General features: G+C 35.5%; 1 protein-coding gene across 4 annotated transcripts; it reads right to left on the minus strand.

Moving 5' to 3' along the window:
• Window positions 1–1,013: 1,013 nt before the first annotated feature.
• On the minus strand, window positions 1,014–25,263 carry LOC110692625 (origin of replication complex subunit 3-like). Of its 4 annotated transcripts, XM_021869657.1 has the most exons (20): window positions 24,281–25,263; window positions 23,622–23,726; window positions 23,275–23,343; window positions 23,020–23,193; window positions 22,418–22,592; window positions 21,842–22,011; window positions 21,628–21,755; window positions 19,152–19,425; window positions 18,988–19,065; window positions 17,685–17,758; window positions 17,503–17,593; window positions 16,936–17,126; window positions 12,559–12,628; window positions 10,235–10,320; window positions 3,996–4,073; window positions 3,664–3,739; window positions 2,661–2,788; window positions 1,958–2,125; window positions 1,478–1,650; window positions 1,014–1,268 (listed from the first exon to the last, which is right to left on the minus strand). In XM_021869657.1, exons 3-19 carry the CDS (start codon window positions 23,332–23,334, stop codon window positions 1,545–1,547), a joined length of 2,127 nt encoding a protein of 708 aa, XP_021725349.1. In that variant the 5' UTR covers window positions 23,335–23,343; window positions 23,622–23,726; window positions 24,281–25,263; the 3' UTR covers window positions 1,014–1,268; window positions 1,478–1,544. The 4 variants fall into 4 exon arrangements, with proteins under 4 accessions (XP_021725349.1, XP_021725350.1, XP_021725348.1 ...); XM_021869658.1 differs by lacking the exon at window positions 24,281–25,263 and having other exon boundaries at window positions 1,014–1,228; window positions 23,622–24,201; XM_021869656.1 differs by lacking the exon at window positions 24,281–25,263 and having other exon boundaries at window positions 23,622–24,201.
• Window positions 25,264–27,923: the final 2,660 nt, after the last annotated feature.

Here is a 27,923-nt window from a genome sequence, read left to right on the forward strand (position 1 = left end):
AAGGTTAGATGTTTTGTGCCGCCTAACCCCCAAAGAGGGTCGGTTGCATGTAAGGCTGTCCATACGGCATGTATGGCTGCTGGGGCACATACGGAACCAAATGGATCATCTGAGGGCCAGTGTGGACGGACGGGCCGCTTGACTGACTCTCTCGTGCATATTGAGAATACCTCATTGAGGTATTCTGGAAGATGTCTGGGTATGTCGATGTTTAAGCCGACTAAGACAGTTGCTGGTTTAGTGTAATTTTTTGCCCTCTAAATATCGGTAATACATAACCTACCCACCCCCTAGTGTAATTTTTTCAAAGATTAAAGAAATTTATTCTTCTCAGAGTCCTCAACGTTATTTTTTTCTCTCTCCTCTCTCTCGTTTTCCTATACCGACTTTTAGATTGAAGTTTTTTTTCTTTTAATAATCAAATGCAAATTCCTTGTAAGTTCATGAATTTGTATAATTTCTCTTTTTTATAAAAAGTTCCATTCGAATTTTAATTATGAATCTACTGCAAATTTCTGACCTTTGATAATACTTTGCATATTAAGTGTTTTTTACGATCATTTGTTTGAAATTCCAACAAAAATATTATATCTGATATTCAATTATTTAACAAAAAAAAAAATTAATACTACAATTTTTTTAAATACATTAAACTAATTGTATGAATTGAGATGAAAATCGTATTTTCAATTTTTGTTTTGCTATTTTCTTGTTAAAATAAATACGTCTGAATCTGATTTGCATATAATGTGAAAATTGTTTGATGTTGATCCAATTCCAAATTGATAAGGCAAACAATTTCTTCAATATTTTTGCCAAACATATGAAAATTTAGTCCTGAAATATTGCCCCTCATGAATTAGTCTCCTGTAAATATTCTCTGATAAAATCTACCCCCTATTAGCTACCTGAATTCAGGTGAGCCCCAAAGCTTCATTGCTCTTTTAAAAAAGTGTTTCATTTTGCTGCCATTGTTGTTCTTAATTATATTTAGTAATAAGTAATAAAAAAAATGAAGAGAACAAAGCATAACATTCCATTGGTTTTAAAAAAGATGTTAACTTGTCCATTAGTAAATTAAAAATACATACATATCATAGCATTGAGAAGAGTTAACTTTCTTACAAGCAATAATAGATGAACCAGCAAGGTTCAACCCTCTAACACAGATCGGCTTCACTTGATAATTTAGCTGTGGCAGGAAGGTCTTCTTAGCACATCTCTTTCTCTTAATTATAAGTAAAGTACAAACAAAAGCATCAGTGAGCCTGCAGATTTTGATTGATGTAAAATTACGAAAAGGGGAGGATAAACAAAGCATGGAGAAAATAGAGACAACAACAACAAAGCCTTAGTCCCAAAATGATTTGGGATCGGCTAACATGTATCGTCATAAGGAACCACGATATAAAGAAAGTGGCCAGTATATAGGGTACAACAATTTGTCACTATGGAGAAAATAGAGACAGTAAAATACCTCAAGTTTGGAATTCATGCCAAAGATGCAAGATGATGCACATATAGTAATGCCTTCATGATTTTTGTTACAGTCCAAAGGCAACTCTCTGCACAAAATCTGGACGCCTCTTTGTAGGCATTCGTAGTAGTCCAGTGACCTGGAGCTCTGAAACTGCCTTGCAGAAACGTGCTCTTTTGAAAACAAGGTTAAGGAAATCAAGCCAGAATCATTTCAATTTACTGGGATAAATTTCAGTGGGACTTCTTAGAGGCAGTAAGCACAAGACATTGAGAATTGAGATTAATTAAAAATGAAATGGAATCCAATATCAGGCTAGAAGAAGAAATTAGAAAGAATTGAAACCACATTATAAGCAATAGCATTATAGTTCACCAAAGCACCCAAAGCCCAAAAGACTTGAGTATTCCATCTTAAAGCATCATCAACATAAGTAATAATAAAGATAATTAAATTACAAATAAAGAAATCAAAGGATACTGAATGGCTGCTTCACTGAGGTTATTAATATCCTTCTTTTTCTTAGGAGTCGAAGAATGCTTAGACTTATTCCTAGCTTTTGTAGGTGGAGTTACAAGAATTGCCTTGAAAGATTGGAACCAATCATGAACATTAATGATATCACCATGCTCTTGAGCCAGAACATATCTTCACAAGAGAAAATAATATATTTCATTTAATGTTATTAGTAAATAAAGAAACTTTCATACTCTTGGAAATGACACGAACAACCGTTATGTCATCAAGACCAAATTCACACTCTAAAATGATGTACATAATAAGGAGAGAGGAGGCAGAGCTCTATTAGGAGTTCTCCTATTGAGAATGTGAGACAACAAGAGGTAACACAAAAGACTGTAACTTCACCTAATTTAAATAGCTTAGCAAAGCTTTAAGCAGATTCCAAGTTGTACAGATTTGTCAATGCCTTACCTCAGACATACAAAAGGTTGTTTCTCATAATATTAATGAAAAAGAAAAAGAAAAGCAAAAAGAATATAGCATAGACAAGGAAACACACTCAATAAAAGCAGTAGATCAAGAGCAGCACTAATAATTGGAATACTAGCAGAAATTAAAGAGGATGGAAATAAGAGAAAATATTACATTATCACGCCAGTATAAAAACGAGACAGAAACAATAACTTAATGTCAATATTGAATATAAGTCAGAACTACTTACAATATTGAAGTGTCATGAAGTGATGGCAGCAATCTGCTTCCCCTAGTGCTGCAACAGGTGCAGTGCAAATATTCATGGAACTCCAGCAGATCAGCTTGAATTCTTCTTCTAGGATCTCCCAGCAAGGCCTAACACAGATGAAAGTTGTAATGCTTAGGCAACTACAATAACAAATAGTTGTACACAAAGAATCACCTATCGATTGTCAACAGCCATTGATCCCTTGATCAGTCTAGAAAAAGATCAAATTGTTGCCTTGTAACAAAAATTAAAGTCCTATCCACTCAAGGGGACGGGCTATATCCCACTATGAACGAATAGATGCCCAAGCTAGATCCATTATCCAATCCCTTGACTTGAAGGGTGTGTTGGGTATTGCATCTTTAATCACAGCAACAATAACGTCACCGTAGAAAAAAGTCTATTTTAGAAAATTATTTCTTTTTTTCGATATTCTTTTCTCGAATATCTGTTGCTCTCCTATTCCTAATTCCCCAGAGCTGCCCACAGAACAGCCACCAGGCATCGATCACAGCATTACTTAACAGCAAAAAACTCTCAATTGAACAATCATATTTCTCCACAAAAGAACCCAAGGGGTCACCTTCCGCACAATGAAAGAGAATTCATGGAAGAGATGGCCATGAGAAAGTTATGGAAAGAGAGACGGAGAGACATAAATCAAAGGTTCAAAGAAGACAATAAAACATAACATGTGCCTGATGACTTCCTCCATGAGATTATTCTCCATCATGTATATGAGCTAAAAATTAAAAGCATAGTTAAGCACAAATGTCCAAGGGTATTAAGGATGTGAAATTATGAGCTTTGATGGAATAGATAAGACTTAGGAGTCCTTAGGATGACAAGACTTCATTAACCAGAAATAGGCCCAACTTCTATATTTGCATCATACATTTACAAAATCAACATTTCCCTACAGGGAACCTGCATTCATAAAATCCTTTTGGCAAGCATAAATAAATCAAAAATAAATACTTACTGTTTGAAGCTTTTCAACTATCTTAAAGCACAAGATTTCATGAAACGGAAAACTCTCAATGGGCTTCATCTGATCTCTGTGCAAACAAACATTTTTTCTAGGAATGTTAGTTTACTTACACAAAAACCTATCAAAGAAATATTTGTCAATCAATTACCAATTAAGACAGCGAGAAGAAGAGTAAATGAAACATTATTAAACAAAGAGCACTTATAAAAAGCTAAGTTTTTCAGATTAAACTTCACCAACTAATACAGAAGCAAACATATAAGATAAGGAAATAAACCCTAGAAAAAATAAAAGCTGTCTAGCAAAGGGATGATGATCATTACCGAAGCATCCATTCAATCAATGCAACAGCTTTACTGTTCCATAGTTTTGGATCTTTAGGTGCATCTGATTTTTGGGACCTGAAAAACAGATTATACAGAAAATTATGGCTCGTTACAATGGAAAGGATAATGGAACAGCTTTACTGTTCCAGATTAATATACTTTAATATGGTAGTGCCTAATGCCTCCAATATCCTAATATGAAAATGATTAGACGCAAACGGCCACCTAAACAAACAATGTAATAAACTATGAGCAACTGATCAAAAAAGTAAGAACAGTTAAAATATAACGACCAAAGCCTTATTCCCAAAAAGATGGGATCGGCTGCATGAACCTAGAATATATCTCATGTAGTCATCCACAAATACTCTTCATTACTTCTATCTATTGTCTTATACTCTTGCATATCCATTTTCTTTAAAGCATTTTTAACTTCCTTCATCAATCATCTTTGGTCTCCCTTGGCTTCTTTTGAAATCTATATTATCCCAACCTCCCACCCACAGATTTGCCAGTGCATCCTCATGTCAGCATGTCACAAGCCCAAACCAGACTGATTCTCTTGCATATCCATTTTCTTCAAATCTTTGGTCTCTTACAAGGGATCAGCCCAAGCCTAGTATCCGTTTCACTTATGCAAGAAGGCCCAAGAATACTAGCAATGGTTGAGAAGGGAAGTTTGTTAGAGAATCAGTTTAGGGGGAGAGGGTAAAGTAGTAATTCATGAATAAGTTAGTTACTAAGTTTGTTATTTTGATTCCTTTTGCTAGCTAATCTAGAGTTTGTTTGCTTGCTTCATTTTTGGTATTAATAGGAGTTTGGGGTCGAGGGGAATGCATGCAGAAATTTGTTAAGGAGTTTGTTTTGGAGAGCACCTTCCTCTCGAAAGAAGGCATCGTATTGTGAGTTACTCTGATTTGCAATACAAATATCCCTTGGCTGCCATTACTTCTTTTTATACAGTTTTGAATTCTCTGTTCTGTACTAAATCCTAGCATCGCCCTTGGCTTCTTTTGAAATATTTATCATCCCATCTTTCCATCAATTATGTCGACGTGTCACATGCCCAAACCAAAGTAATTGGTTCTCCTTCATCTTATCCTCGATATTCATAAATCTAACAATCCCTGAATATATACGATTTTACATCTATTCCTCACCCCAGGAATCAATTTCAATATAAGCATTGCTGGTTCCAACTTCCAAGCTCATATAGAGGATTGTGGTAGATTTGTGACTACCACAAACTCTATCACATCAATGATAATGAAATAGTTACATTAAGCTTAAAACAATAAGCACCTGACAAGATGCCTCACTCAGCATGTTCACATGTTCCTTTTTAGTGACCTATTTTCACACTATTATGATGCAGAAATTTGTTTTCACCAACTGGAAACAAGCTCCTATCGATACTTCAAAGATAGGATGATGTATAAATAAGACATGTTATTCAGGTTGAATTACATAAATAACAGTAATTCAAATGTCATATTGGAGTCGGTGATCTATTCTCTCTCTTGCCTATTTCCCATCTTATACTTAAGGGTAGTGGCTTAGTGGAGAAGAAATACTTCTGAAGAAACATAAGGGGTTATGGATTTAATCAACATGCAAATCCACATGGATACAAGTGCTACATTCTTCTCTCCGCAAACTGTTTGTCATTGGTGGGTAACTAAAACCAATTCCATACACACACTAGCGACATCAGAAAATTGTTCACATACCTTAGCTCAGATTCACCTAGGTCATGCCAATATGATATATATCAAAGATGCTTATCCTTATCTTGTGTCTATGACGCTATGACACAGGACACAGGGGACTCAAATAAAAGGAACTCAGACTCATAACTACATCAGATTTATTCAAGGTCATGCTAAAATATTATATATCAGAGATGATTGTCCTATTCTCGAGTCTATGACACTCAGACTCAAGTATACAGGGAATCGAATACAGAGGTCAGATAAAAGGTGCTATCTCAGTGAAAAAGTTGGGCATTTAGTGAGGATGATTACAGATCTCCTCACTCCTTTGCCCCTAATAATGAAAAATTCATGTTCCAAGTTGATTTCTACTTCATTTGAATTTTCATAAATAGGAGAAGTAGGACACTGCTTTTCTCAAGGTACTGCATCACTACTTCAGTGTACTGGCTGCATTTGTTCTCTCCCAACCTCTCCTCAGTATCCTGTAATTTTACCATTGAATGCCTAGAAAGTGCTATTTGCTACTCCAATTCATTACAGCTAAGAGCGCAGTAATTCCTTTTGACGAAAGATTCCAACTATAGCCCTTTTATTTTTTTTATTTTTTTGCCTAGATTTCAAATTTGCGTGAATAAGCAAAGTAGGAGCATATTATTGATGTTACTTGTACAATTTTCAGCAACACAAATGATTTATTTTGTAATAAAATCCCATCTTTACCTTATCTTATTGCTTCAATTCATGGGTTCTGAGCTACACTATTACTTTATAGATTAGCAAGTACATATTGTGAGGCAAGAGGAAGATGAGGAGATAATAGAGTAGAAGGAAGAGGAAGTGAAGATATGATGGAGAGTGGGTAGGAGAAAGAAATAAAAGAATGATGGAGGATGACAATCAATAATATAATTAATAAATTAAAACAATGCGTTGTACTAAAAAAAGTCTTATGAAGTACTTGTTTCTCAAAAAGAAAGGAATATATATCCCAGATACTCCCTCTGTGAGCTCTGTCCTACATAGTTGTATTCAGACAACTTTTCGAGCATCCCAAAATATTGTGCTCTTTTGTAAATCTTTCATATTTTGTCATATGATTTTGGACAATTATACCCTCATCAGCACATTATAATATCATGCACGCCCCATCTTTCTTCACAAAAATCCGTGTCATAATTATTAGAGGAGATGAGTTATTTTTGGCTTTTTCCTTTTTTCACACTGGGAAAAATAAAAAGATCAAATGTTTTACCTTTTTCATCAATGCTGATTTCATTTTTTGAATAACAAAAAATACAATTATAAATTAAAAATTTACAGGGCCAAAAAGGACATGAGAATGCACTATAATCTTGGAATCTCCCTATTCCTAAATTTCCCTGAAAAACTCAAAACAAGCACAGCTTTTTGGATAGAGGGAGTAGTATTTACATTAAATGAAAGAGAAAGTGAAACCCTAACCTTTGGTAGAGACTAGCAGGGTAGCAGGGGAGATAAGTAATAAAGAGTCATGGGTCATTGCCTTTTATAGAAATAGAATGGGCCAAGCAAATAAAAACAGAAAAGGGGACACTATTATGCGATGAATGGAGTATATACTACCTCCTTTTTATTTTTGTTCAACTCGCTTTCCAATTAGGTCCTATTTTCCAAATCGAATCCATTTTATTTCATTTTGTCAAGGGCCAAACAAACAAAAAAGAAAAGGGGACACTTATGGGGATGGATGGAGTACTTACCACCTACTCCTTTTATTTTTGTTTTACTCAGTTTTCAATCAAAAACTTTTTTCAAATCAGTTCCACTTTATTCCATTTTGGCAAACCCCCTTCATCTTATAGATCCTACCCGACAATAATTACACATTTCCACCCTCTCTTACTTTATATATCTTTTTTATTCGACTCACCCACCTTTGTATTCCATCTCTCTTACTTTATCCACCAGTATCTTACACCACTAACTTTTTAAAAACCTTTCTTAATCTACGTATCTATAGTGAATTAGTAATAGAAAACAAAACAAAAGGAATGAGATTGTTTTTTAAAAACAAATTTTGGTTATTGATACATTTTACTTAGTTTTATCTTTTAGTACCACCTTAAGTTTATCAACTCTTTAATTCAGTATCTTAACTCGGATTTTAAACAATTTATGGTGATGTCTTCGGGAAAGTTTTTTTGACAGGTGGCTTTAATTATACTGGTGTCATCTGAAGAGAATCAAGCTTCTAAATTACACTTATTTAGTTAGGATTCTTACGAAAATTGGGGAATTTATCAATTTAATTTAATTATTATAAAAATTAAGTCCAAATTTTAGTAAATAACTTCATATTGCACTCATTTTCACAATGTATATTATTGTTAGGTTAAAATGACTAATTTTTCATCATATTCAATATGTAAACTAAAGGTTCATATGCAAATTAGAATATTTTGAAAAAGAGTTATTTTCAAAGTTAAGTTCACTTACCTCACATTGAACCAAGGAAAAATGGAAACTAATAGTCCTACCTTTAGTAGGTCTTCCATAAACAATCCCACCTTTTGAAATTCTAGGATCAACCCACCTTTAATATGGATCCTCCATCAACGATCCCTAACCGGTTGGATTGTTTTGGTAAAAAAAAAAAAAAACCAAAACCAAAATCAAAACCACCAGCCCCGCCACTCTTAACGCTTTGTCCCCCACCCCTTCCCCTCCACATCACTGTCACAGACTCGCAGCCGCCTCCCTTCCCCGGCAACCCAACTCCGGCGTCCTTGCGACCAGAAAGCAGCGAGTGATTGATTCAATCATCCCCTCGCATCATCATCACCACGCGTCTTTCTTCTTCGCTACTGCACTTCATCATCACCACGCATCATCATTAACAATCCTCACCATCTTTCATCAATGGTTTAAGCTCAATCATGGCCGTTGGATCGATCAATCAAAACTGTCCAATTTCATTCTATCTCCTTAATTTCTGTTTTAATTTTTGTTTATTGTTTCGTTTTTAGTATTATCCCTGATTACATTCAAAATCATCTTTATAATGTGATTAATTTGTTTTAAAATCTGTTTTTATGGTTTGTAATTGAATGATTTGGGTTATTGTTGAATTCTTGTATGTTTATATGCCCATTCGTTTTTAAGGGTTTGTTGAATTTCTGGGATTTTCGTTTGGTGGGTGGGTTTGTTGAATCGTGGTGGAAGAAGTCATGGTTGGTGGGTGTGGGGTTTTCGGCCTTTAGGTGCTGCTGGAGGTTGCGTGGGTGTTAGGGGGTTGCTAGTGGAGGAGTGGAATGGTGTTTCTGGCTGGTGGGGTTGTGTGAGGGTTGCAGTTGGTGATGGCTGGGCGAGTGGTGGCCGGTGACAAGTGAGAGGAGTTGAGGAGGTGGTGGTGGTTTGGGTGGCAGTTCAGGTGGTAACCATGTAAGGGAGGTAGGAGAAGCTGAATTTAAAAAAAATAAAAAAAGTTAGACCGGTTTAACCGGTTATAGGTCAGAGGAATCGTTTATGGAAGATCCAGATTAAAGGTGGGATTATTTCTGGAATTTCAAAAGGTGGGATTGTTTATGGAAGACACACTAAAGGTAGGATTATTAGTTTCCATTTTTCCTTGAACTAATGTAGGCTAAATTGATGCCTTAATATGTTGAATTGCCTCATCAAACCATCTAACGACAACCAAAAATGGGATAATGACAACTAAAGAGGACGAAAATGATAAATAAAGAGGGAGAATGTAACAACTCAAAGAGAGTTAGTAAAAATGATGGGAAAAAAATCAGTTAGTAGGTCTCACATTTAAAAGGAATTCGAGTTAAGGAAGTGAAATCAAATAACTTTTAAGGTGGTCAAAAAACAAAAAACAATTTAGATGGTAGTAAAAGCCAAAGCATGGTATTTAAGAGGCAGTAAATATAAAAAATTAAAAATAAAAAAAAAATAAAAATAAATAAATAAATAAAAGGTGTGTTAATATTGTGTTCCCACACAGTTGGTAATTTGAAAGGTACTTAATAAAAGGAGAAGGAAAAAAAAAAAAAGGTCCCACCTAACAAGTTTAAAGCATACTCTCCTACCACATCAAACCTCCTACTTATCCACAAATGACCTCTTTCTCTCTCTCGCAATCAATGACCAACCACGCACAAACAACAATGGAAGTACGAGGAAGGTTGCCCCCTTCGGGCAAGTAATACCCTTTAAAGTTTCATCCAGGCCATCGCCTTGCTTTTGAGATCTAAGGTTTTTGAATGTAAACTCTAGATCTAGTAGACGTGTAGTGTTGAATATTTTTTTTAATTCAGTTTGATATCTCTTGGATGAATTATTTTCTCCCTTATAGGTCCCATATTCGGTTTCCACAACTAGTCAGGCCATGTTGACAACAGTACAGCTGAGCAACTGGCAAAGTCTACCTATCAGAGGTTTGTTGAGCCACCTAATAAAGCTGTTGATCGTTATCAGAAAAATAGAGGAGCGGAGAAGCTCAGTTAACAACAGCATAGACTAGGGACAGAATCTTACGAGGAATCATATATCAAATCGCTTCCTGAGCTCTTGCTATCCGCAGAATTCATCATAACTTGCAGCTCCTTGACTTTATCGCCAATCTATGATAATAAAATGATTCATGGAGATGGCGGAATCAGCTTCAATTTTAAAGCTCGAAATTAGAACAAGTGAACATTTAGTATATTTTATAAGTAAGAAAGCATCCATCAAAGAATTGTCATACACATGTCAAAAGATTATACAGAAAGACATTTAAAAACAGAGGCTGAAAGGGATGATTCATCAAATATCAGTTGGGCAAACTTACAAATAAATAATCAAAATTCCATGATAGTATGAGGCTATCCAATATATAACTGGAATCTGAGCATAACTCAAGCCTTAATGTTAGAAAAAAAAATGACAATCTGGAATGCTACATACAGCGCCTATACTTTATTTGACTTTTGCACCTACTAAATTATATTTACAAAATTGACTAAAGCAGTGCAAGAAAAACACGTCATGCTTGTCAGGCAGCTTGATTAGAATGGATGTTTGAAGGTATACTTCATTACAAGAAAAGATTGATACTTTTATGGAAAATGAGAAATCTTTCTTCCTTGTTAGTTCAGTCTATCTTCACACAGCAAAGTTCCTGAAGTTGGACCGTCCCAAGTGAAGAATAATTTACAAAGTCAATATTAGACACATCTCATAAGGAGAAGGAAAATACACAAACTGACAATTGCTAAATCTGCACAAAGACGGTTAACCTAACAAGTATAAAAAGTGAACCACCAATTGCAGTCAATTAAAGCCCAGAGAATCATTTTTTTAGCAAACTGGATGCTTTGATGAGTGTGAATAGCTCTAGAATAGAAGACAGGATTCAACTTTGGTTCACAACTTTGTGACATTATCTGCAACGAACTATGAGGTGCAGCCTCAAGGTATCATCACTTATGAAAGGAGGCACAAAAAAAGGAAGGCAGACCGTTGGGGCAAGAGGAGTGGAGCAGCAGCAGCACATCAGTCACTTAGCAACAAATGACTGCTGCAGGGGTTAGGTGTACCTGTGCCAGACCTTGGCTTTTTGCGCTAGCCTAGCTGGCCTTTTTGCTGATTGTAATTAGCTGTGTACATATAAAAAAAGGGGGAGTAGGGATTGGCTTAGTCAGCTATTTTTTTTGTGATAATTGAATCCTGGACAGTCGTGACCTGAAGTCACCTTGGAGAGTGGTGACCTCAAGCCACCGTTTGTAAGAAAGTTTCCATCTTTATCAATCAAAAAGCAGCCCATTTTCCCTCACTTTTCTTATTGTTCTTTCTTTTTTTACTTGTTCTTCCATTTAGTTGTGAAATATTGAGTGAAAGTAGTAGCAGATCGTTACGTTAACTTACACAAATTCCATCAACATGGATACAGAGGCTTTGTCTTTCTCCTGTTTTTAAACAAGTTTTTGTTAATGAATTGTATTCCTTTGATAAACTAACCTCGGGTTATTTTCAGCAAACAATTATTTAAGATCACATAGATCTTCCATTCCAAACTTAACAAATCCAAAATAAGAATATATGTAGAATGGAGCAACACCACATCAAGACAAAAGGGAGAAAGATTTTACTCATGTACATAATCTTATCACATTGTCACTCCAATATATTAGATGGATACCTAAAACCAAAAGGAGAATTAAAAAGACAAGAATGGAAATTTATGAGACCTAAATGACACTTTCGCTTCCTAAGCTCCAATCTCTTTAACAAACTTCCTAGCAAAAGATCAGAGTTTCGCATGTTTGATATCTTAAAGCTTAACTGCTTAAATAGTAATTCAAGATATCTCAAGCAAAAATTCAGATCTTTGACAAGTCTGATAGAGAATTAGAGATAAAAGACCGCAGTATCTTTTCAGATCTTCCAACTTAAGAATAATATTTAATAACAGAAGCTTTGGACAAATTTTAAGAACGACCAAAAGCAACATAATGGAAAATTTTAAATTGCAACTGATGCTGTTCATATTGTAAAATTATGACTATAAAACATGACATTACACCAAGTCTTCTCACTGGAAAAATATCAAACACTATTTTTTAGCAAATTCTCTACCTTTATACATTTCTCATTGGTTTATTTATTAAATGAGCATGATGACAATCATCAGAGAAACCCCACCCTTTCTTTTCTAAGAGGTGTGGAGGGAAACATCCAAAAACTGGGCATACAACAAGGTCAAAAGATGACAAACAGTATATGCAGTCTAAGTTAACCAACACATTTGTGCATCACACAGTTATAGTTCCGCATTATATATTCAATCAGCAATAGCCAATAGTAAGTCATAATCATACCTCGCATACGCCATCAGCATGTCTCTCCCACTTATTAAGCAATTCAGATAACGCTGCTGGTGAAAGATCCCTGGTCAAACACATGTTTATATATCCAGTAAGAAAATCAAATTGAAGTTTAAAAGTATCTCTATAGCATAATTAGAACAAAAGATTATTATATATTAATAAAAGTAATTACTCAAAAAGATTATTATATGTTATGGTTATAAGCGTTTAGCGGAAGCAGAGATTGAGAGATGTACAAATTGAAAAATAGAAAGATAATAAAGGCAAGATGAATAATAAAGAGGGAAACAATATTTAACATGTGAAAAATCCTCCAAAAAGGCCAAAAAGGCCAAAAAACCCAAACGGTGTAATACAATAATAATAACTCTCACTATGACTCACAGAGACACAGACTGAAGGGGATAGTAGATAAGGAGATAGTGTGTATATGAGTATCTCCGGTCTTTATAATTCTTAGAGAGCCAATAGATTATAAATAATCTCTACAAGCCAAAATATTGGCGGACACTCATAGAGTGCATTAGAGGATTGGAGCCCTAGAGGAACATTAGAGGATGTAGGTGGATTGCATGCTCCCAAATGATGCCTAGCATACCATATTTTTAATGGACGTATGGTGGTGGAAGAAGTCTGTAAGGCAAGAAATATCTACACATGCTCCTTATATTTCCACATAAATCTAGAAGTTTCATTAGAATTCACCAATGCTAGTATCTTCCACAATTTTCTGCCAATATACTAGAATCTCTAGAAACCTTGAGACATGGATAATTGGGCTGATGGATTTGGGCCACATTAAACACAACACAAGTATGGGCACAACTGGATAAATAATTATTTGAATAGAAATTCCTACATGAGATGAATGTATTGTGTACTTTAACATTAGGGTTACCTTTATATAGTGAGCTTTATGGGAAAGGGTGACTTTAATGAGATTGGGTGACTTTGACATTCAAGAACAACCATTTGTATACAAGTTTTTTACAATTACCCAAAAATCCTCCGAAAACATTATTTTGATATGCAAAGTACTTCTACCTATGATGAGGTCAAAATAAACAGCAAATTATCTTGCAGATATAATATCACCAATTGTAAGAAGAGATTAGCTACAAAATTCTAGCACATTGAAGTTATCCAACCTTATTGAAATTATTGTATAGTAGTCATGTACATGCTACCACCAACCTTATACAAGCTTGCAATAAAAAATAGAAAAATTTGCCAGGAATAACACCCCCTTTCACCAGTCTTCCATAAATGGAATGACCTTTAGATTATTTCAAAATGGAACAACCTTTGACACACATTTGCCAAAAATGACACGTAACCGGTTGGCAGCCACCCCACCGCCGGGAACTCCCCATAACCGCCGCCGGCCACAGCCCCCAACCCGGCGCCGGCCAGATCCCAACCACCCAGCTCCTTCCCCTGAACCACCTTCCTCCCGCCCTACCTCCCTCCCCTCAAAAACCCTCCTCTCCCGACCAGTAGGCACCCAAACCACATCCACTATGCTGGCGAACCCATTTCGCCCTTCAAACGGCCATCTCCACCCCCTTCCCCCCTTGAACCACCAACCGAAAACTCTAAAACTCCCAAATCGAGTGGTGGTTTTAGGGTTCAAAATCCCATCAAACCCCAGAACTCCACCTTCTCCGCCATTGAAAAAACCTCAAGGATCCTCTAGAAATTCAACGACCCAAGTCAAAGAACCCCCCCCAACAAAAAAAACCCATCTTCACAATCATCAAATCTACACGCTTATATTGCCTGAATTTGTACAAAACATCCCCAAAATGCCTTCTCTTCTGACGATTTGTTTCCTATTGTTCGAGAATTGCAAGATAATTTGATCCTTTTCAAGTCCGATAACGGCCTGTGATCCGACATTTCTAGCTTGTGTAAGCTATGGTGGAAGGAGGAGCTTGTTGGGATAGAATTGTTAATCTCTTAATTTGTCCCATTTCTTGTGTCGGTGGCTCGGTGGTCGGGTCTGGGTCAGGTTGGGTGCCACGGCTCTAGCCGCTGACGGTGGGGTGGCTGGTGGGGTGGCTCTTGGCAGGGGGAAGGGTTTTTTTTTTATTTCAGTTTTTTCTTTTGCTTTAAAAAAAATTTAAAAGTATTTTTAATTTAAGTTTTTTTTAAATCATTATTATTAAAGAAAAATGTTAAAAATAAATTTAAACTGGTTTAACCAATCACACATGTGACACGTTTTTTGTTCTATTTTTGGCAAATGTATATCAAAGGTCATTCCATTTTGAAATAATCCAAAGGTCGTTCTATTCTTGGCAAACATTCCTTAAAAAAATAATAAGAAAATAAAAAAGGCAAATGCCCAAAATATTTACTCCAACTTCGATATACTCCCTCCGTATTTTCTTTAAGAGTTACACTTTCCTTTTGCGACCATTTCTTTAAGTGTTACACTTCTTTTTTTTTTTGGCAACCTACTCAATTTAAATATTAGTTTTCTCTCCTCTCACGATCCCCACTAAAACCACTACTACTTCTTTAAGATTTATTTCCCTCTCGCATAACTTACTTTTTCAATAAAATATAACCCCACTATCTTTTCTTATAATTATTTTAATTTCCAAATTACTCCACTTACATCTTTTATATTCAAGTCAAATAATTTGCCAAAAACTATGTGTCATTCCAAGTGTAATACTTAAATAAATGGAGAGAGTATGATCATCCAAATCAGTACTCTCTCCGTCTCATATTAAAAAGCCCATTTGGGTTTATTCACAGAAATTAAGGAGGATGTTGATTCCTTAAAACTGTTGATTGGGATGTGCATGTGGGGTTAGAGAGAAAAAGAATAGTACTTGAAAACAACTCATCAAAAAGAGGGTAATATTGTCAATAAGTACAACCTTTAAATAGAAATAGGCTTTTAATTTTGGTTTACCCAAAAAGAAAAACAAGCTTTGTAATATGAGATGGAGGAACTACTGTTTTTCAGACTCCTTGCAAATTAACCATAAATGAAAATATATGATTTGAACTTATTTAATAATATCCTGACAAGTCCCTTAACTTGTAGGATCCACAGAAAGAGAAATCTTCTTTACCAACTTTGAATCAGTCGTATCAAAAAAAAATCAGCTTTCGGCTGCTTGGTATAACAACTTTTCTGGCTCACTTGTATCACTGTAAAGACAGACTAGTGCAGTAACTTCGCTATAGCTTGAACCCCTAGCACAGGGAACACCAATGCTGAAGTAAATAAGTATTGCCAGTTTACCACAGCTTGATTTTGTTAAAAAAAAAAAAATCATACAACCAAAGTCCACCTAACGTTCAGGCATATTCAATTTGTCAAGCTCAAGAGTCATGAATCATTAAGACATAGGAGTTTTATTTTGAGTTCCAATAGTTACTGGCTAATTACCACCAATGATTACACAATATAGATCTCGCCATAAGCAGTGATGAGATGTTTGGAAGGATAAGATGTACTAAAGTCAATACTGACAAGAACGAATGCTATTACAGGAGCATGTATCTCACTAATAGCATAGTTTGGTACAGATTATTGCAGTTTGCCGCCTTACTCATTTCCAACTAAGGATTAAAAGGAAGGCTAATCATCAAATAAATAAATCACAAAGAAATAAAACAAAGGGACAATACAAAAATCCCACACATCAGATGGAGAGGACACAGGTCAGCATAACACCTAAGCCACTTAGAATTAAAACAATAAGCATCCTGCCCTCAATCAGCATTCAATGCATCAAAAAGGATTTAATTCATTGAAACCACATCCACAACAACACATATGTAGCACTGAACATTACTTTCCTATATCATATGTAGGATTTAATTTACTTGGTACTTTCTTATCCCCCCCCCCCTCTTCTCACTCCACCCTCAACACAAATTGTACAAGTATAGATACATGTTAGAGAATGGTGTTAGAAAACAAAAATGAATAACACCAGTTCATTAGGTGGGTTTTGCAGTGTAGTCTGTGCTAGAAAAAGAAGTAGAATAATAGTTTCAAAGTGCTGAGAATAGAAACATATGATCTAAATTATGAAAGCAAATCTTTCACCCCCAGGCCTCACCTACATATGTCTTAACAATTTTTAAATAATGGCAACAGTACCCATACAAAAGAATGATCAAATATTACTGTGTTGAGTTCTTAGTACAACACTTTTGTTAAGCTAAGGTACAATTTAAGATTGATGAAAGATAGCCCCCATGAGCTCATATAAACTCACCTATGAGTTCTACATTCTCTAGGTTCATTTCTGATGACTAAATAATGCACAAGCTGATGACACATAAATCTTGCAAATCAGTTACCACTCAAATTAATTTTCAGAAAGATATGATACCTACCTTACCTTATTCACTGCTTTAAATATGTAAGGTCTTTTGGGAGAGCCACCATATTGACTAGATAAACACCCATTCCTTAAAGATCTCCCTTGCTTATAAGAAGTCCCAGATTTATGAACATCCGGATCAAGGGCATCACAATACAAATCTAACAGCTGCACATTTTGGTGCTTTCCAGCTTCATGTAGGCACTGCAATTAGATCAGTAACATCAAAATCTTTGGTTTCATAATCCCCAATCAGATCAGTAACATCAAAATCTAAATGCGTGAAGCTTAATATATGGTAAAAATGAGTAAATCCTACTATTAATGCAGAAATAAAATTGATTTGTGGGACAATCAATCATACCAAACTGAATTGGATAAAATCATTGTGAAAAGAAGGCACTAGAAAGTATAATTAATTAATATTTATGACGAATTGAGGACCCACAATATTTAGAGCAAATGTATACTCACATAAAAATTTTAGTCAACAGCCACAATTAACAAGACTATGTCTTCGATTTAAACAATATATACAAAACTGATGAAAGAAAACAGAAGGAGAAGCTTGACAGCTCACCTTGACTACTGTGATCCAGCGTTGGTGGAGTCTCTTTAGCTCGCCAATAGCATGGATCAACTTTTCACTGGTTAGTTCACCAACATCATCACTATAATAAGATGGATGAAATCTTAGTATCAAGAGCAAACAGAAAATGTAGAAAAAAAATTAAAATAATGGCATCCCTACATAGTACATACCCTCTGCAAGAAAGTTGTGAAGAATCTTTCAACATGATGTCCTGAATACACGCATGTTTCTCTTTCCATATTTCCTACACGTGAGTGAACTCAACAGAAAATGCAACGTTAGGGGCTTCGAAATTCCTAACATAGCATTAATGAAAGGCAACTCCAAGCAACACTAAGGCTAAATACAGTCTAGAATATTTGATTCACATAATAGGCCTCTGCAATAGACAAGACAAGATGTCAAGGATGCTTTTAGCCTTGATCAACCATGATCTACAAATAGAGTATCATGCAATACATGCAATTTTTCTGCTTTTACAAGATGAACAAGTCAATCAGATGATGATGCATATTAAATAATACCAAAGATCATGCTAATACTCAAAAATGCCTATTATTCTTGATCAAAAGTTTATTTAATAAAAAACAAGGTAGTCTTACAAATATACTTTCTAGTCCTTCTTTTCAAAACATCTCAGCAAAATAAATAAATAAATAAATAAAAAACAAGGTAGGCTTACAAAATAAACTTCGCCAAATCATTGACCAACGTTTACAAGTTTATAATGTGGGAACTAAGTTTTAAAGTGCACAAGATGCACCAGCAAAAGTCCTTGGAGCCTAGGCACAAGGCAAAGGGGCACGCCTCCACTTTATTTATAAAATAATATTAGAAAGAATTATGAGATAAGGTGAAAGGGCCATGTGATCGATACCTAGGGTTTTACAAATGGAATTGGGTGACATGGGTTTTCTCTCTCCTTAGTAAATCTGAATGTTGCAAAGTCACGTGGTGTTTTTCTTTTATTATCTACATCAACAAATGACACTAACAACATACGGCACAAAAAAAAAAACAAAAAAAAAATAAAATAAAACCCTAGATAAAAGCACATAGGCACCGCCTTTCATAGATCTTTGCGCCTGGAAGAGCTAAGGTTCCAGCTCTCGCGCCTTGCACCTAGGGGGTGTCTAAGCCGCACTTTTAAATCAAGTGTGGTAATCGAATATATTACAGTATTCTGAAATGAAAGAAATATAATTTCACAAAATAAGCCAGTTGAATAACAGTGGCAAAGAAAAAATTGTATATTATGTGATTAAAGCAGCGACAAAACATGACATTGTTACTTTGCAAGACGATCTTTTGCATGAATTTCTTCAATAATATGATCATTTGTGGAACAAAACAGTCCAGAAGAAAATAAACAAGACAGTTATCAATATCACCGGAAAAAAGAGCAGGTTATCATACATGCAGTAATATGAGATGAAAAAAAATTTAGATTATTGGAGTGGGTAGAAACCAAACCTGAAAATCATCTTCAGCATCTAAGTCTTTTAGCAAGAAGCTTAAAGGCTCGGACGAGAAAAGTAGCATACAAGATATCTGGGAAGGAGAGAAAAAGGGCAATCATTAAAACACACAATGTAAAACTTCAACTTTATAAGCTGCATTGGAATTAGGTGTTGTACCTTTAAAGATCTGATATAAGAAGTCAAGGTACCATCATGTTTCAGAAAATAATCTTTCATAAAAACAGCCACCTTGTGGCCAACATTGAACCTTGAACAAGGCCTTAAGAGAACAGCTTCAGCAATAGCATCCATTCTTTGAGCTGGAGATCCCAAGACAAATTTACAAGTGCGTAGACACAATAATGCATTTGAAGATAGCAAATTTTCTGGCGAATAAAGCATCGTTGCGACCCCCATTACTAGGATGACTGGTATTTTAACCACCCATTTGCTGGCAAAAAAAATGAGCAAGACTAAGAAACTTAGGTCCAATGGAAGCAAAAAATTAAGTAATTGAATACCAAAGTGAAAGAAGCATCTATTCATCATTTACATAAAACCAAAAATAATTAATTTCTAGAAAGGAAAAAGGCCAGCATAGAGGGCAAATGAGTTGATACGTTCACGAACTACTCGCGAACAATCTCAATCAAAACTCGATCATAACTCAATTATTAAGGTAATAAATAAACTTAAATAAAAGTCTTATGCTTGTTAAGTAAATGAGTCAAGCTTGAAAAACTTCTTTTCGACTCATTAATGTTCATGAATAGCTCGTTTAGTTCGTATGTGACTATGTTCATGTCTAATTATAACTTATTCAAAGGTCAATCAAACTCGAAAAAAGTACATGAAATATTAATTATTTTTACATACTTACATATTTTGTATATAAGTAAATAAAATATTAAATGTAAAAATACATCTTTTAATATATAATAAGAATTAAAATAATCTTTTAATGTATAATAGGAAAAATAAATTAATATATAATAATAAAGAAAATAATATAATAAGAATTATAGAAGCTTATTCAAGCACAAGCTAGCTCAAACACTAATACTTCCTTCATTGATTTTTATAATTCCACCACATTTCATTTCCTACCATCCAAAAATAATTGTTTCATTTACTTTTAACCTTCAACAAAAGTCAATATTATCCTTACTTATCACCCTCAATCCCTTATACGACCATACCCTATCTTTCCTTCCTAACTTTCTCTCCTTTACCGTCCCCTTTCATCCATCCCCATCCTTACAAACCCACCATGAAAGCACCAACCCATCACCAACAACAAAATTACCACTAGTGTCCAACTCCAACGACTTAACGAGATGTCACTTACTCTATCTCCTCCAAATCCGACCCGTTCACCTTTCTTGTCGAACATTTCAATCTCCTCCACTCAAACAAGTGGTGGCTTTGTGGGCTTGAATAGTCTCATCTCTCTCGTTGTCTTTTGTTAAAATAATGATATAGTCAGGTTTGATTCGTGAAGACGATGGGTTTAGACTTGCACAAACTATGATACTCTCTCTGTATTTTATTACATGCTCCACTTTCATTTTGTGGTTGTATTTATTACTTGATCCATTTCCTTTTGTGGAAACTTAAAACAAAATTTTACTATTTTCCTCCCCACGAGTAGTCCCCTCATATCATATTTTAATATTTTTCATATTCTCTCTCCTCCCCACTTATACTCACTTTTACTTTTTTGGTTTTTTTTTATTATTCAACCAACCCCACTTCCATCATATTTTATTACTTTCCACTATTTTTCCTAAAACTACACGGATGGAGAAATGGAGCAAGTATAAATTACGCAGGGAGTAGTAGATTCATGTTGTAGGCTTGGTTAAGCTCAATTTGTTAGGGTTATGAATTTTGGTTTGCGATGATGGTCAGTTTGGGTAGGCTCAATTTGTGATGATGGTGGGTTTTGTTTTGTGATGATTAAGTTTAGGTGGATGGTGGATGTGGTTTTAGGTGAGTTCAAGCAGTAACAGCGGTTGTTTTGTGAGTAAAGTGAACTTTAGTGGTATTTTATAAAAGTGGTGGGCGTGCATGGCGGTTGGAACAAGGGTGGCAGCAATAACTAGTGGTGGCATGTTGTCAACTCCTCAATTAAACCCCGCATGGACTCTAATTAATTCTTCTAGTTCCATGGCTCTTTTGTAATTTACAAGTAACAACAGCTACAAGACATTTCTTAAAAGTCGTACCATTTAGAAATGGGACTATTACGAAAAAAACAAAGGAATAATTCTTATGAACCTTAGCTCCAACAAACTAAAAATGAGCCTGACTCGGTTCATTTGCAGCTCATCAACATGAAGCAACAAATATTTCAGCTTGATTTGCTGCATTTGATTAACAAGAAATTAATATCTGGACTTGACCGATATTCTCCACTGGCCAATAACTATTAAACAACAAATTTGGAGGACAACATGGATTATAAGTAAACATGTTTTAGTATAAAGCTAGTTACGATAATAGACTGCAGACATTGCTTCAGAATGCAAATGTTATGGATTGTTTGGCTTTTGAAACTGTGAAAAATGAAATTTCCTCGGATTCGTTAAAAGTGAATGAAATTATATCTTCTTCTATCTTCCCAACAAAGGATGGGCAACAGCTTAAATACCTTAACATCAAAATGAAATTGGACAAGACGGAAGCACAGCATCTCTCCATGTCCTCAATGATTATGACTACTGGTGTAGACTCCCTTTGTCCACAGTACCATGATGCCAGAATGGACATATCAGCATCCTGCTCAAAAAATACAAAAGTAACTCTTAAAGGTAGATTGAGGCTAGAGAATCTTTTGCAGCATGCATATAATACAAGGGACTTACATCCAGTGTAACCTTCAGAAACATTCTCAATAAGCGAGTCAAACAACCACCAATCCCATTCTTAGCTGAGAAGTCCAGTGATGACATGTAAGCTACATGGCAGCCACCAGACTTCAAGTGATTGCCAAGTTCTTCAAAGGTAAGTTGATTATCAACAAACTCCATATTTTCTGCAGACAACATATACAATTTCGTTGTTGTAAACTTTGAATTATTTAAATAATTAAGTTGTTGTCACTTGTCAGTTACTTGATAGTCAGACTCATAGTAGTATATAATTACAAAGGCATCACTATATTTGATAATCTTATTAAAATTCATAGAGAGAATTTGGAATCTCAAAAGCTCCAGACCTCTATCTTCTTAAGAAAATAATCCAATATTAAAGTATGCAATCTACTTTAAGCAGGTTTTTCCTCTCTAATTTTTACACTAAATGAATCCCCTAAAGTCACGCATCCAATTTATTCTCTCTACATGTTCTCTCTCCAGGCCACTTGCTACTTAATAATTTAAGAAAAGTAGTATCCTGTAACACCATGTTAGCACAAATAAAGACTTGAGTAGAATTATTACTAGTATATACAAGCCCAGTGTAGATTTGTTTCGACAAGGCATCAAGGGCTATAGGATATGGATGAGTGGTTTCAGCATAGCCCGGTTCCCCAGATGATCTCACTGCTTTAAATGATTGATGAACCCAAGAACTCACTTCATTAAATATGCTTAAGTTGATTTCCTTGAGGACACCCTATAAAAAAAAAAATTAAAAAAAACAAAAGAAAGGTCAAGGAAGAATACCAATTTAGCATGAAGAATGGTTGCATAAATTATTTCAAAATATTTATACATAGAATTACAATCAAGGAAATCCAAATTTCAAAATTTCAACCTGCTTACTCTTATAGTGCAACTTAAATGAAAGACATACTTCCTCTGTTCTTTCTTAATCGTAACATTTGGATATTTAAACTATTCATAAGTAACTTTTGACACATTATTTACTAACACCATTTCATTCCCTTTCCAGTAAGATTCAAGTACATTCATTGTTCATCTCCTATCCTAGTTCTAATACAAACGAATACCTTAGGAAAGTGTGAGATGTCCAGCAAATTCTCTAAAACAATAACTATAAATTATACATACACATTCATTAAAAGGGGTGTGATAATTACCTTGATGGTGGTGTCAATGTTGGACCACACATAATGAAAAGCACTAATTCTCAAATTATATAGATAACGATCATCAAACTCATGCACAGATTCTTCATTTAATTTCCTCTTGGATTTCGGCCGCGACAAAGAAGAAGAAGAAGAAGAACAACCCCTGTGAAGAACAAAGAAAGGCTATCCGTATAGAAAGGAATACACCAATTAGTATCTCGCTTTAATTTAACCAGTTTCACTAATGAAAACAAAAGGGATTACCTGAATATTGTTTTCTGGATTATTATAATCAGGCTCGTCCAAAACGAGGTCTGAATTCATAGTTGAATCCTAAGATTGAAGGGTTGAGCAATACATTAGCAACCAAATTTGATTCAATAATCTCGAAAAATACATAATTTTAGGGATATTTGATTCAATAATCAAATTAGGCTCATAATTTTCTTTTCTTTTGGTTATGATGTTTCATATCATAGAATTTAGAAACAATAGTTGAGATTTTCGAACCCTAAGCTTAATGCACTGACAATTAAATTATATTAAATTAAATTAGATGAAAAATAAACCCTAGAATGTGAAATTGATTACAAAAAGAAGAAACAACTTACCTGAGAAGCTGCTTCAATGGGGTATACAACTATTAGAAGGCGCCTTGCGCTTCAATGGAGAACGTGAACTGCGCTTCAATGGAGAACGTTGAGTGCGCGCTGTAACTGAGAGAGGGAGAGGAAACTCGTAAAGTAACATAACAAGCCCTTTTTTTTTTTTCTTTTGCGGCAATTTCATGAAATGCTATTGAGGAATTAAAAAATTCATGAAATGCTATCGTATTTTCTAGAATTTACAAAATGTCATGCCATGTCATTAATGAGGTATTTTCGTTAGTTGACCGTTAATGTCCGCTGGTTGACCCAACACTTGTCACGTGTCACCTTGTAATTGGTTCAATTTTTTTTAAAAAAAAAAAAAAAAAAAAAAAAAAAAAAAACATCTTTCTCATTCCCTCTCTATCATCTTTCCACCACCATTAAAACCCACGTTCAAGCTCGAAGGCAAGAACCCAACATGCTCATTTCTTCACCATTTTCTACAAAATTACTATCAAAATGCACACAATCAAGAATGCAACAACATGGGACAAACAATTTCATCAAACAAGCATCATACGAGAAAGCCCCAAATCGATTTTTCAAAGGAGTTTTTCGAATTTTTCAAAAATTTGTATGAATTCGACAATGAAACAAGGATTATACATGGAAATACTTACATTGCAATGAGAAGAAGAAATTACACACAAATTGCAAAGGGGAGGGGAATGGAGTTTCGGGTTGTGTGGGTGGGTGGGTGGCCGAAAACAAAAAGGGGAGGGAAGGGTGTTTTGGGTGGGGTGGCCGGAAATCGAAAAGGGGAGGGGAATGTGGTATTGAGTGGGGTTTTCTGGTGGGAGGCTGGGAGGCTGCCGGACTTCCGTTCTCCTCTTCGCTGTGTTGCCGGACTTTGCCTGGTGGCTGCGATTTTGGGGTTTTAGTGGTTGTTTCGAGGAGAGAGAAGGGGTTTACGGGGATGGGGTTTGTGGTTAAAGGGGAAGGAGGGAGGACGCGACGGGGCAGGAGGAGGGGTGGCTGGCCGGCATGGTGGATTTGGGTGGATTTTCTGGTGGGGTAAGGGGGGATCGGTGGTGGCTGGGTTTGGATTTTCGTTGGGCGGTGGGGCTAGGTAGTCAAGGAAGGGGTGGGGGCTAGGTTTTCTTTTTTTTTTTTTTTTTTTTTTTTAGATTTTTTTTTTTTTTTGTTTAATTTTTTTTTTAAGGGGGGATTGGTGGTGGCTGGGTTTGGATTTCCGTTGGGCGGTGGGGCTAGGTAGTCAAGGAAGGGGTGGGGGCTAGGTTTTCTGATTTTTTTTTTTAGATTTTTTTTTTATTTTTGTTTAATTTTTTTTAAAAAACGAACCAATCAGAAGGTGACACGTGGCAAGTGCTGGGTCAACCAACGGACACTGACTGTCAACTAACGGAAATACCTCATTAATGACATGGCATGACATTTTACTGTTTGTCAGTGGCATGTGGTGAATTCTGGAAAATACAATGGCATTTTATGAATTTTTTAAGTGCTCAGTGGCATTTCATGAAATTGCCGTTTTTTTTTTATATATGTGCCTTTGTAAGGCTCCTGGTTCCGATGATTTCGGACCTAAATTTTTCCAGCACTACTAGTCTATTGTTGGTCCTAATGTCTGTAAAGCTATCCGTGGATTCTTTTTTAATGGTATTCTGCTACGCCAACTTAATCATACGCTTATTACCCTTATCCCAAAGGTTGATAGACCTACCAAAGCAAACCAATATCGTCCAATTAGTCTTTGTACAACCCTCTATAAAGCTATTTCCAAAGTCCTAGTTAACCATCTTAAACCATTCCTTAAAAAGATCATTGGACCTTATCAAAATGCTTTTGCACCAGACACCGCAATTCAAGACAAGATTCTCCTAGTCCAAGAAATATTGAACATTTTTAATAAATCTAAAAATAAGACAGGTTGGCTGGCTTTGAAACTAGATATAGAAAAAGCATATGACATAATAGAATGGGATTTTTTATGGGCAACTCTAGCTGCGTTTGGTTTTAATAGTACTTGGATTGGGTGGATAAAGGCTTGTGTTACTACAGTCTCTTATTCACCCATAGTCAACACAAATTTCTCTAATTAAATTATACCGTCTAGAGAACTCCGTCAAGGTGACCCTTTGTCCCCAGTTTTATTCGTCAAAAAAATTGTAGTGTAAGGCAGTTTTAAATAGAAACGGCATTGGTTTTAAGATTTCTTCTTCAGCCCCAATTATTCCCTACCTTTTATTTACTGAATATAGCCTTCTTTTCTGTAAAGCAACTTCTACTTCTTGTGCACATATTCCTAAGGTTCTATCAGAATTCTCAGCTCTCTGGTCAACTGATAAACTATCATAAGTTCTCTACTGTTTTTTCAAAGTTGGTTCCTTCATCAAAAAAACAAAATCTAGCAAGTTATTTTAATATGACCCCTAAATCTTTTTTGGGAAGATAATTGGGGGTTTTATTCAATTCCTTGTCCTTTACGAAGCATAATTTTCAACATTTGACTGTCAAAGCCGAAAAAAATGAACAATTGGTCTGCTAACACAGTCTCCAAAGCCGGAAAAATTGTTTTAATTCAAAGTCATTTGGAGTCAATGCCCTCATACGCTATGTCCACAACTCGTCTTCCAAAATTGACTACAAATTCTCTAGACCAGATAAATCGAAAGTACTTTTGGAAACAATCCCCTGACAAGCAGGGAATTCCTATGGTGGCTTGGGATACAATTTGTCAACCAAAGGATTATGGTGGCCTTGGCCTTCCAAACAGACGCCGTTAATTCTGCTTTTTTAGCTAAACTAGGTTGCAAAATTATCTCTGAACCAAATAATGTATAGGTTCGCTCTGTCACGGCTTAATATTTGTTGCAAAAAAACCTTTTTTGAATATTGCCCACAACGCAAAGATTCCTGGATATGGAAGAATATTGCCCACAACGCAAAGATTCCTGGATATGGAAGAAAATTCTGCAAATACGACCCCTTCTTCTTCGTGGTCTCCGATGGGAAATTGGTAGGGACAAGTGTTCTTTTTTGGTTAGACAATTGGTGTGCGTCTGAGAATCTTATTTCTTTGTGTAGTTTGGACATCTCTACTATTGCCAATTTGGATATAAATGTGGATCATTTCATTAAAGTAATAAAGAGTGGGATAGTATGGCTCTCTCGCAACTACTTCCTGATCATCTAGTTTATCTCATTAAAGGTATACCCCTTCCTGCTTCAGACATTCAAGATGAACCTTGTTGGGGTTTGTCAAATAATGGGAATTTTACTGTTAAATCGGCTACATGGCTAGCCCATAACATTCCTTCCCATATTAAATAGGAGTTTGCTTGGATTTGGAAGGTGGACATTTCACCTAAACTTCGTCTTTTTATATGGCAACTGTTACATAACGCTCTTCCTACATGAGCTAATTTGGCTCATCGTCATATTACTATCCCAACTTTATGTCCTTTTTGCCAACTAACCACTAAGACTCAAGCTCACCTTTTCCTTTCGTGTAATGTTGTGCAATCATTCTAGAAACATAAGGCTACCATCAACTGGTTGGGTTCTTTACCCCTGGATATTGGTATTTTTTGTTATTTAAAACTTTAAGAGGCAACTTCTCTTTGTCTTTAAAAAAGATACCCCTATGGAGTATTTGGAAAACCCGAAATGCCTTAATTTTTAAAAATACCCCTGTTTTGTCCTTGTCTACTCTTTCTCGAGCTCAAGTAATTTGCTCTGAATGGACTATTAGGACTCGTTTAGACTCTCTTGAGGCTACTCCTATTCTGGCCCCAACTCCTATTAAAATTGTTCATGCAGCTTGGTCCCCTCTCCCTATTGGTTTTGTTAAAATTGATTTTGATGGTTCTGTTCGAGACGGGTCCGATGCTACAGGTATCATTATTAGAGATCACTATGGCAATAACGTCTGTAGTCGTACGTTTAATTTAGGAATGACTACTCCTCTAATTGCTGAAGCTATAGCTCTTCGAAATGGGCTCCTTTTGGCTTGCGCCCATAATTTTTCTAATATTTTAATTGAAGGTGATAACTTGCTTATTATTCACATTTTGCAGGGTAAAGCTCAGTGTCCTTGGAAAATTCACCTATTGATGGATGATGTCAAAGAGCTTCTTCGTCATTTCCGCTGTGTGCACTCCAAGCACATTTATAGAGAAGGCAATCGAGCAGCAGATTATGTTGCTTCCTTGGGTCATTACATGCAAACCCATCAAGATATAGATCCCTTTTTAGATAGTAAATTTTCTTTTTTATTACTTCTAATAAGTTAGGGGTTAG

This window comes from Chenopodium quinoa, unplaced genomic scaffold (assembly GCF_001683475.1).
Source record: "Chenopodium quinoa cultivar QQ74 unplaced genomic scaffold, ASM168347v1, whole genome shotgun sequence".
NCBI classification, from domain to species: domain Eukaryota; kingdom Viridiplantae; phylum Streptophyta; class Magnoliopsida; order Caryophyllales; family Amaranthaceae; genus Chenopodium; species Chenopodium quinoa.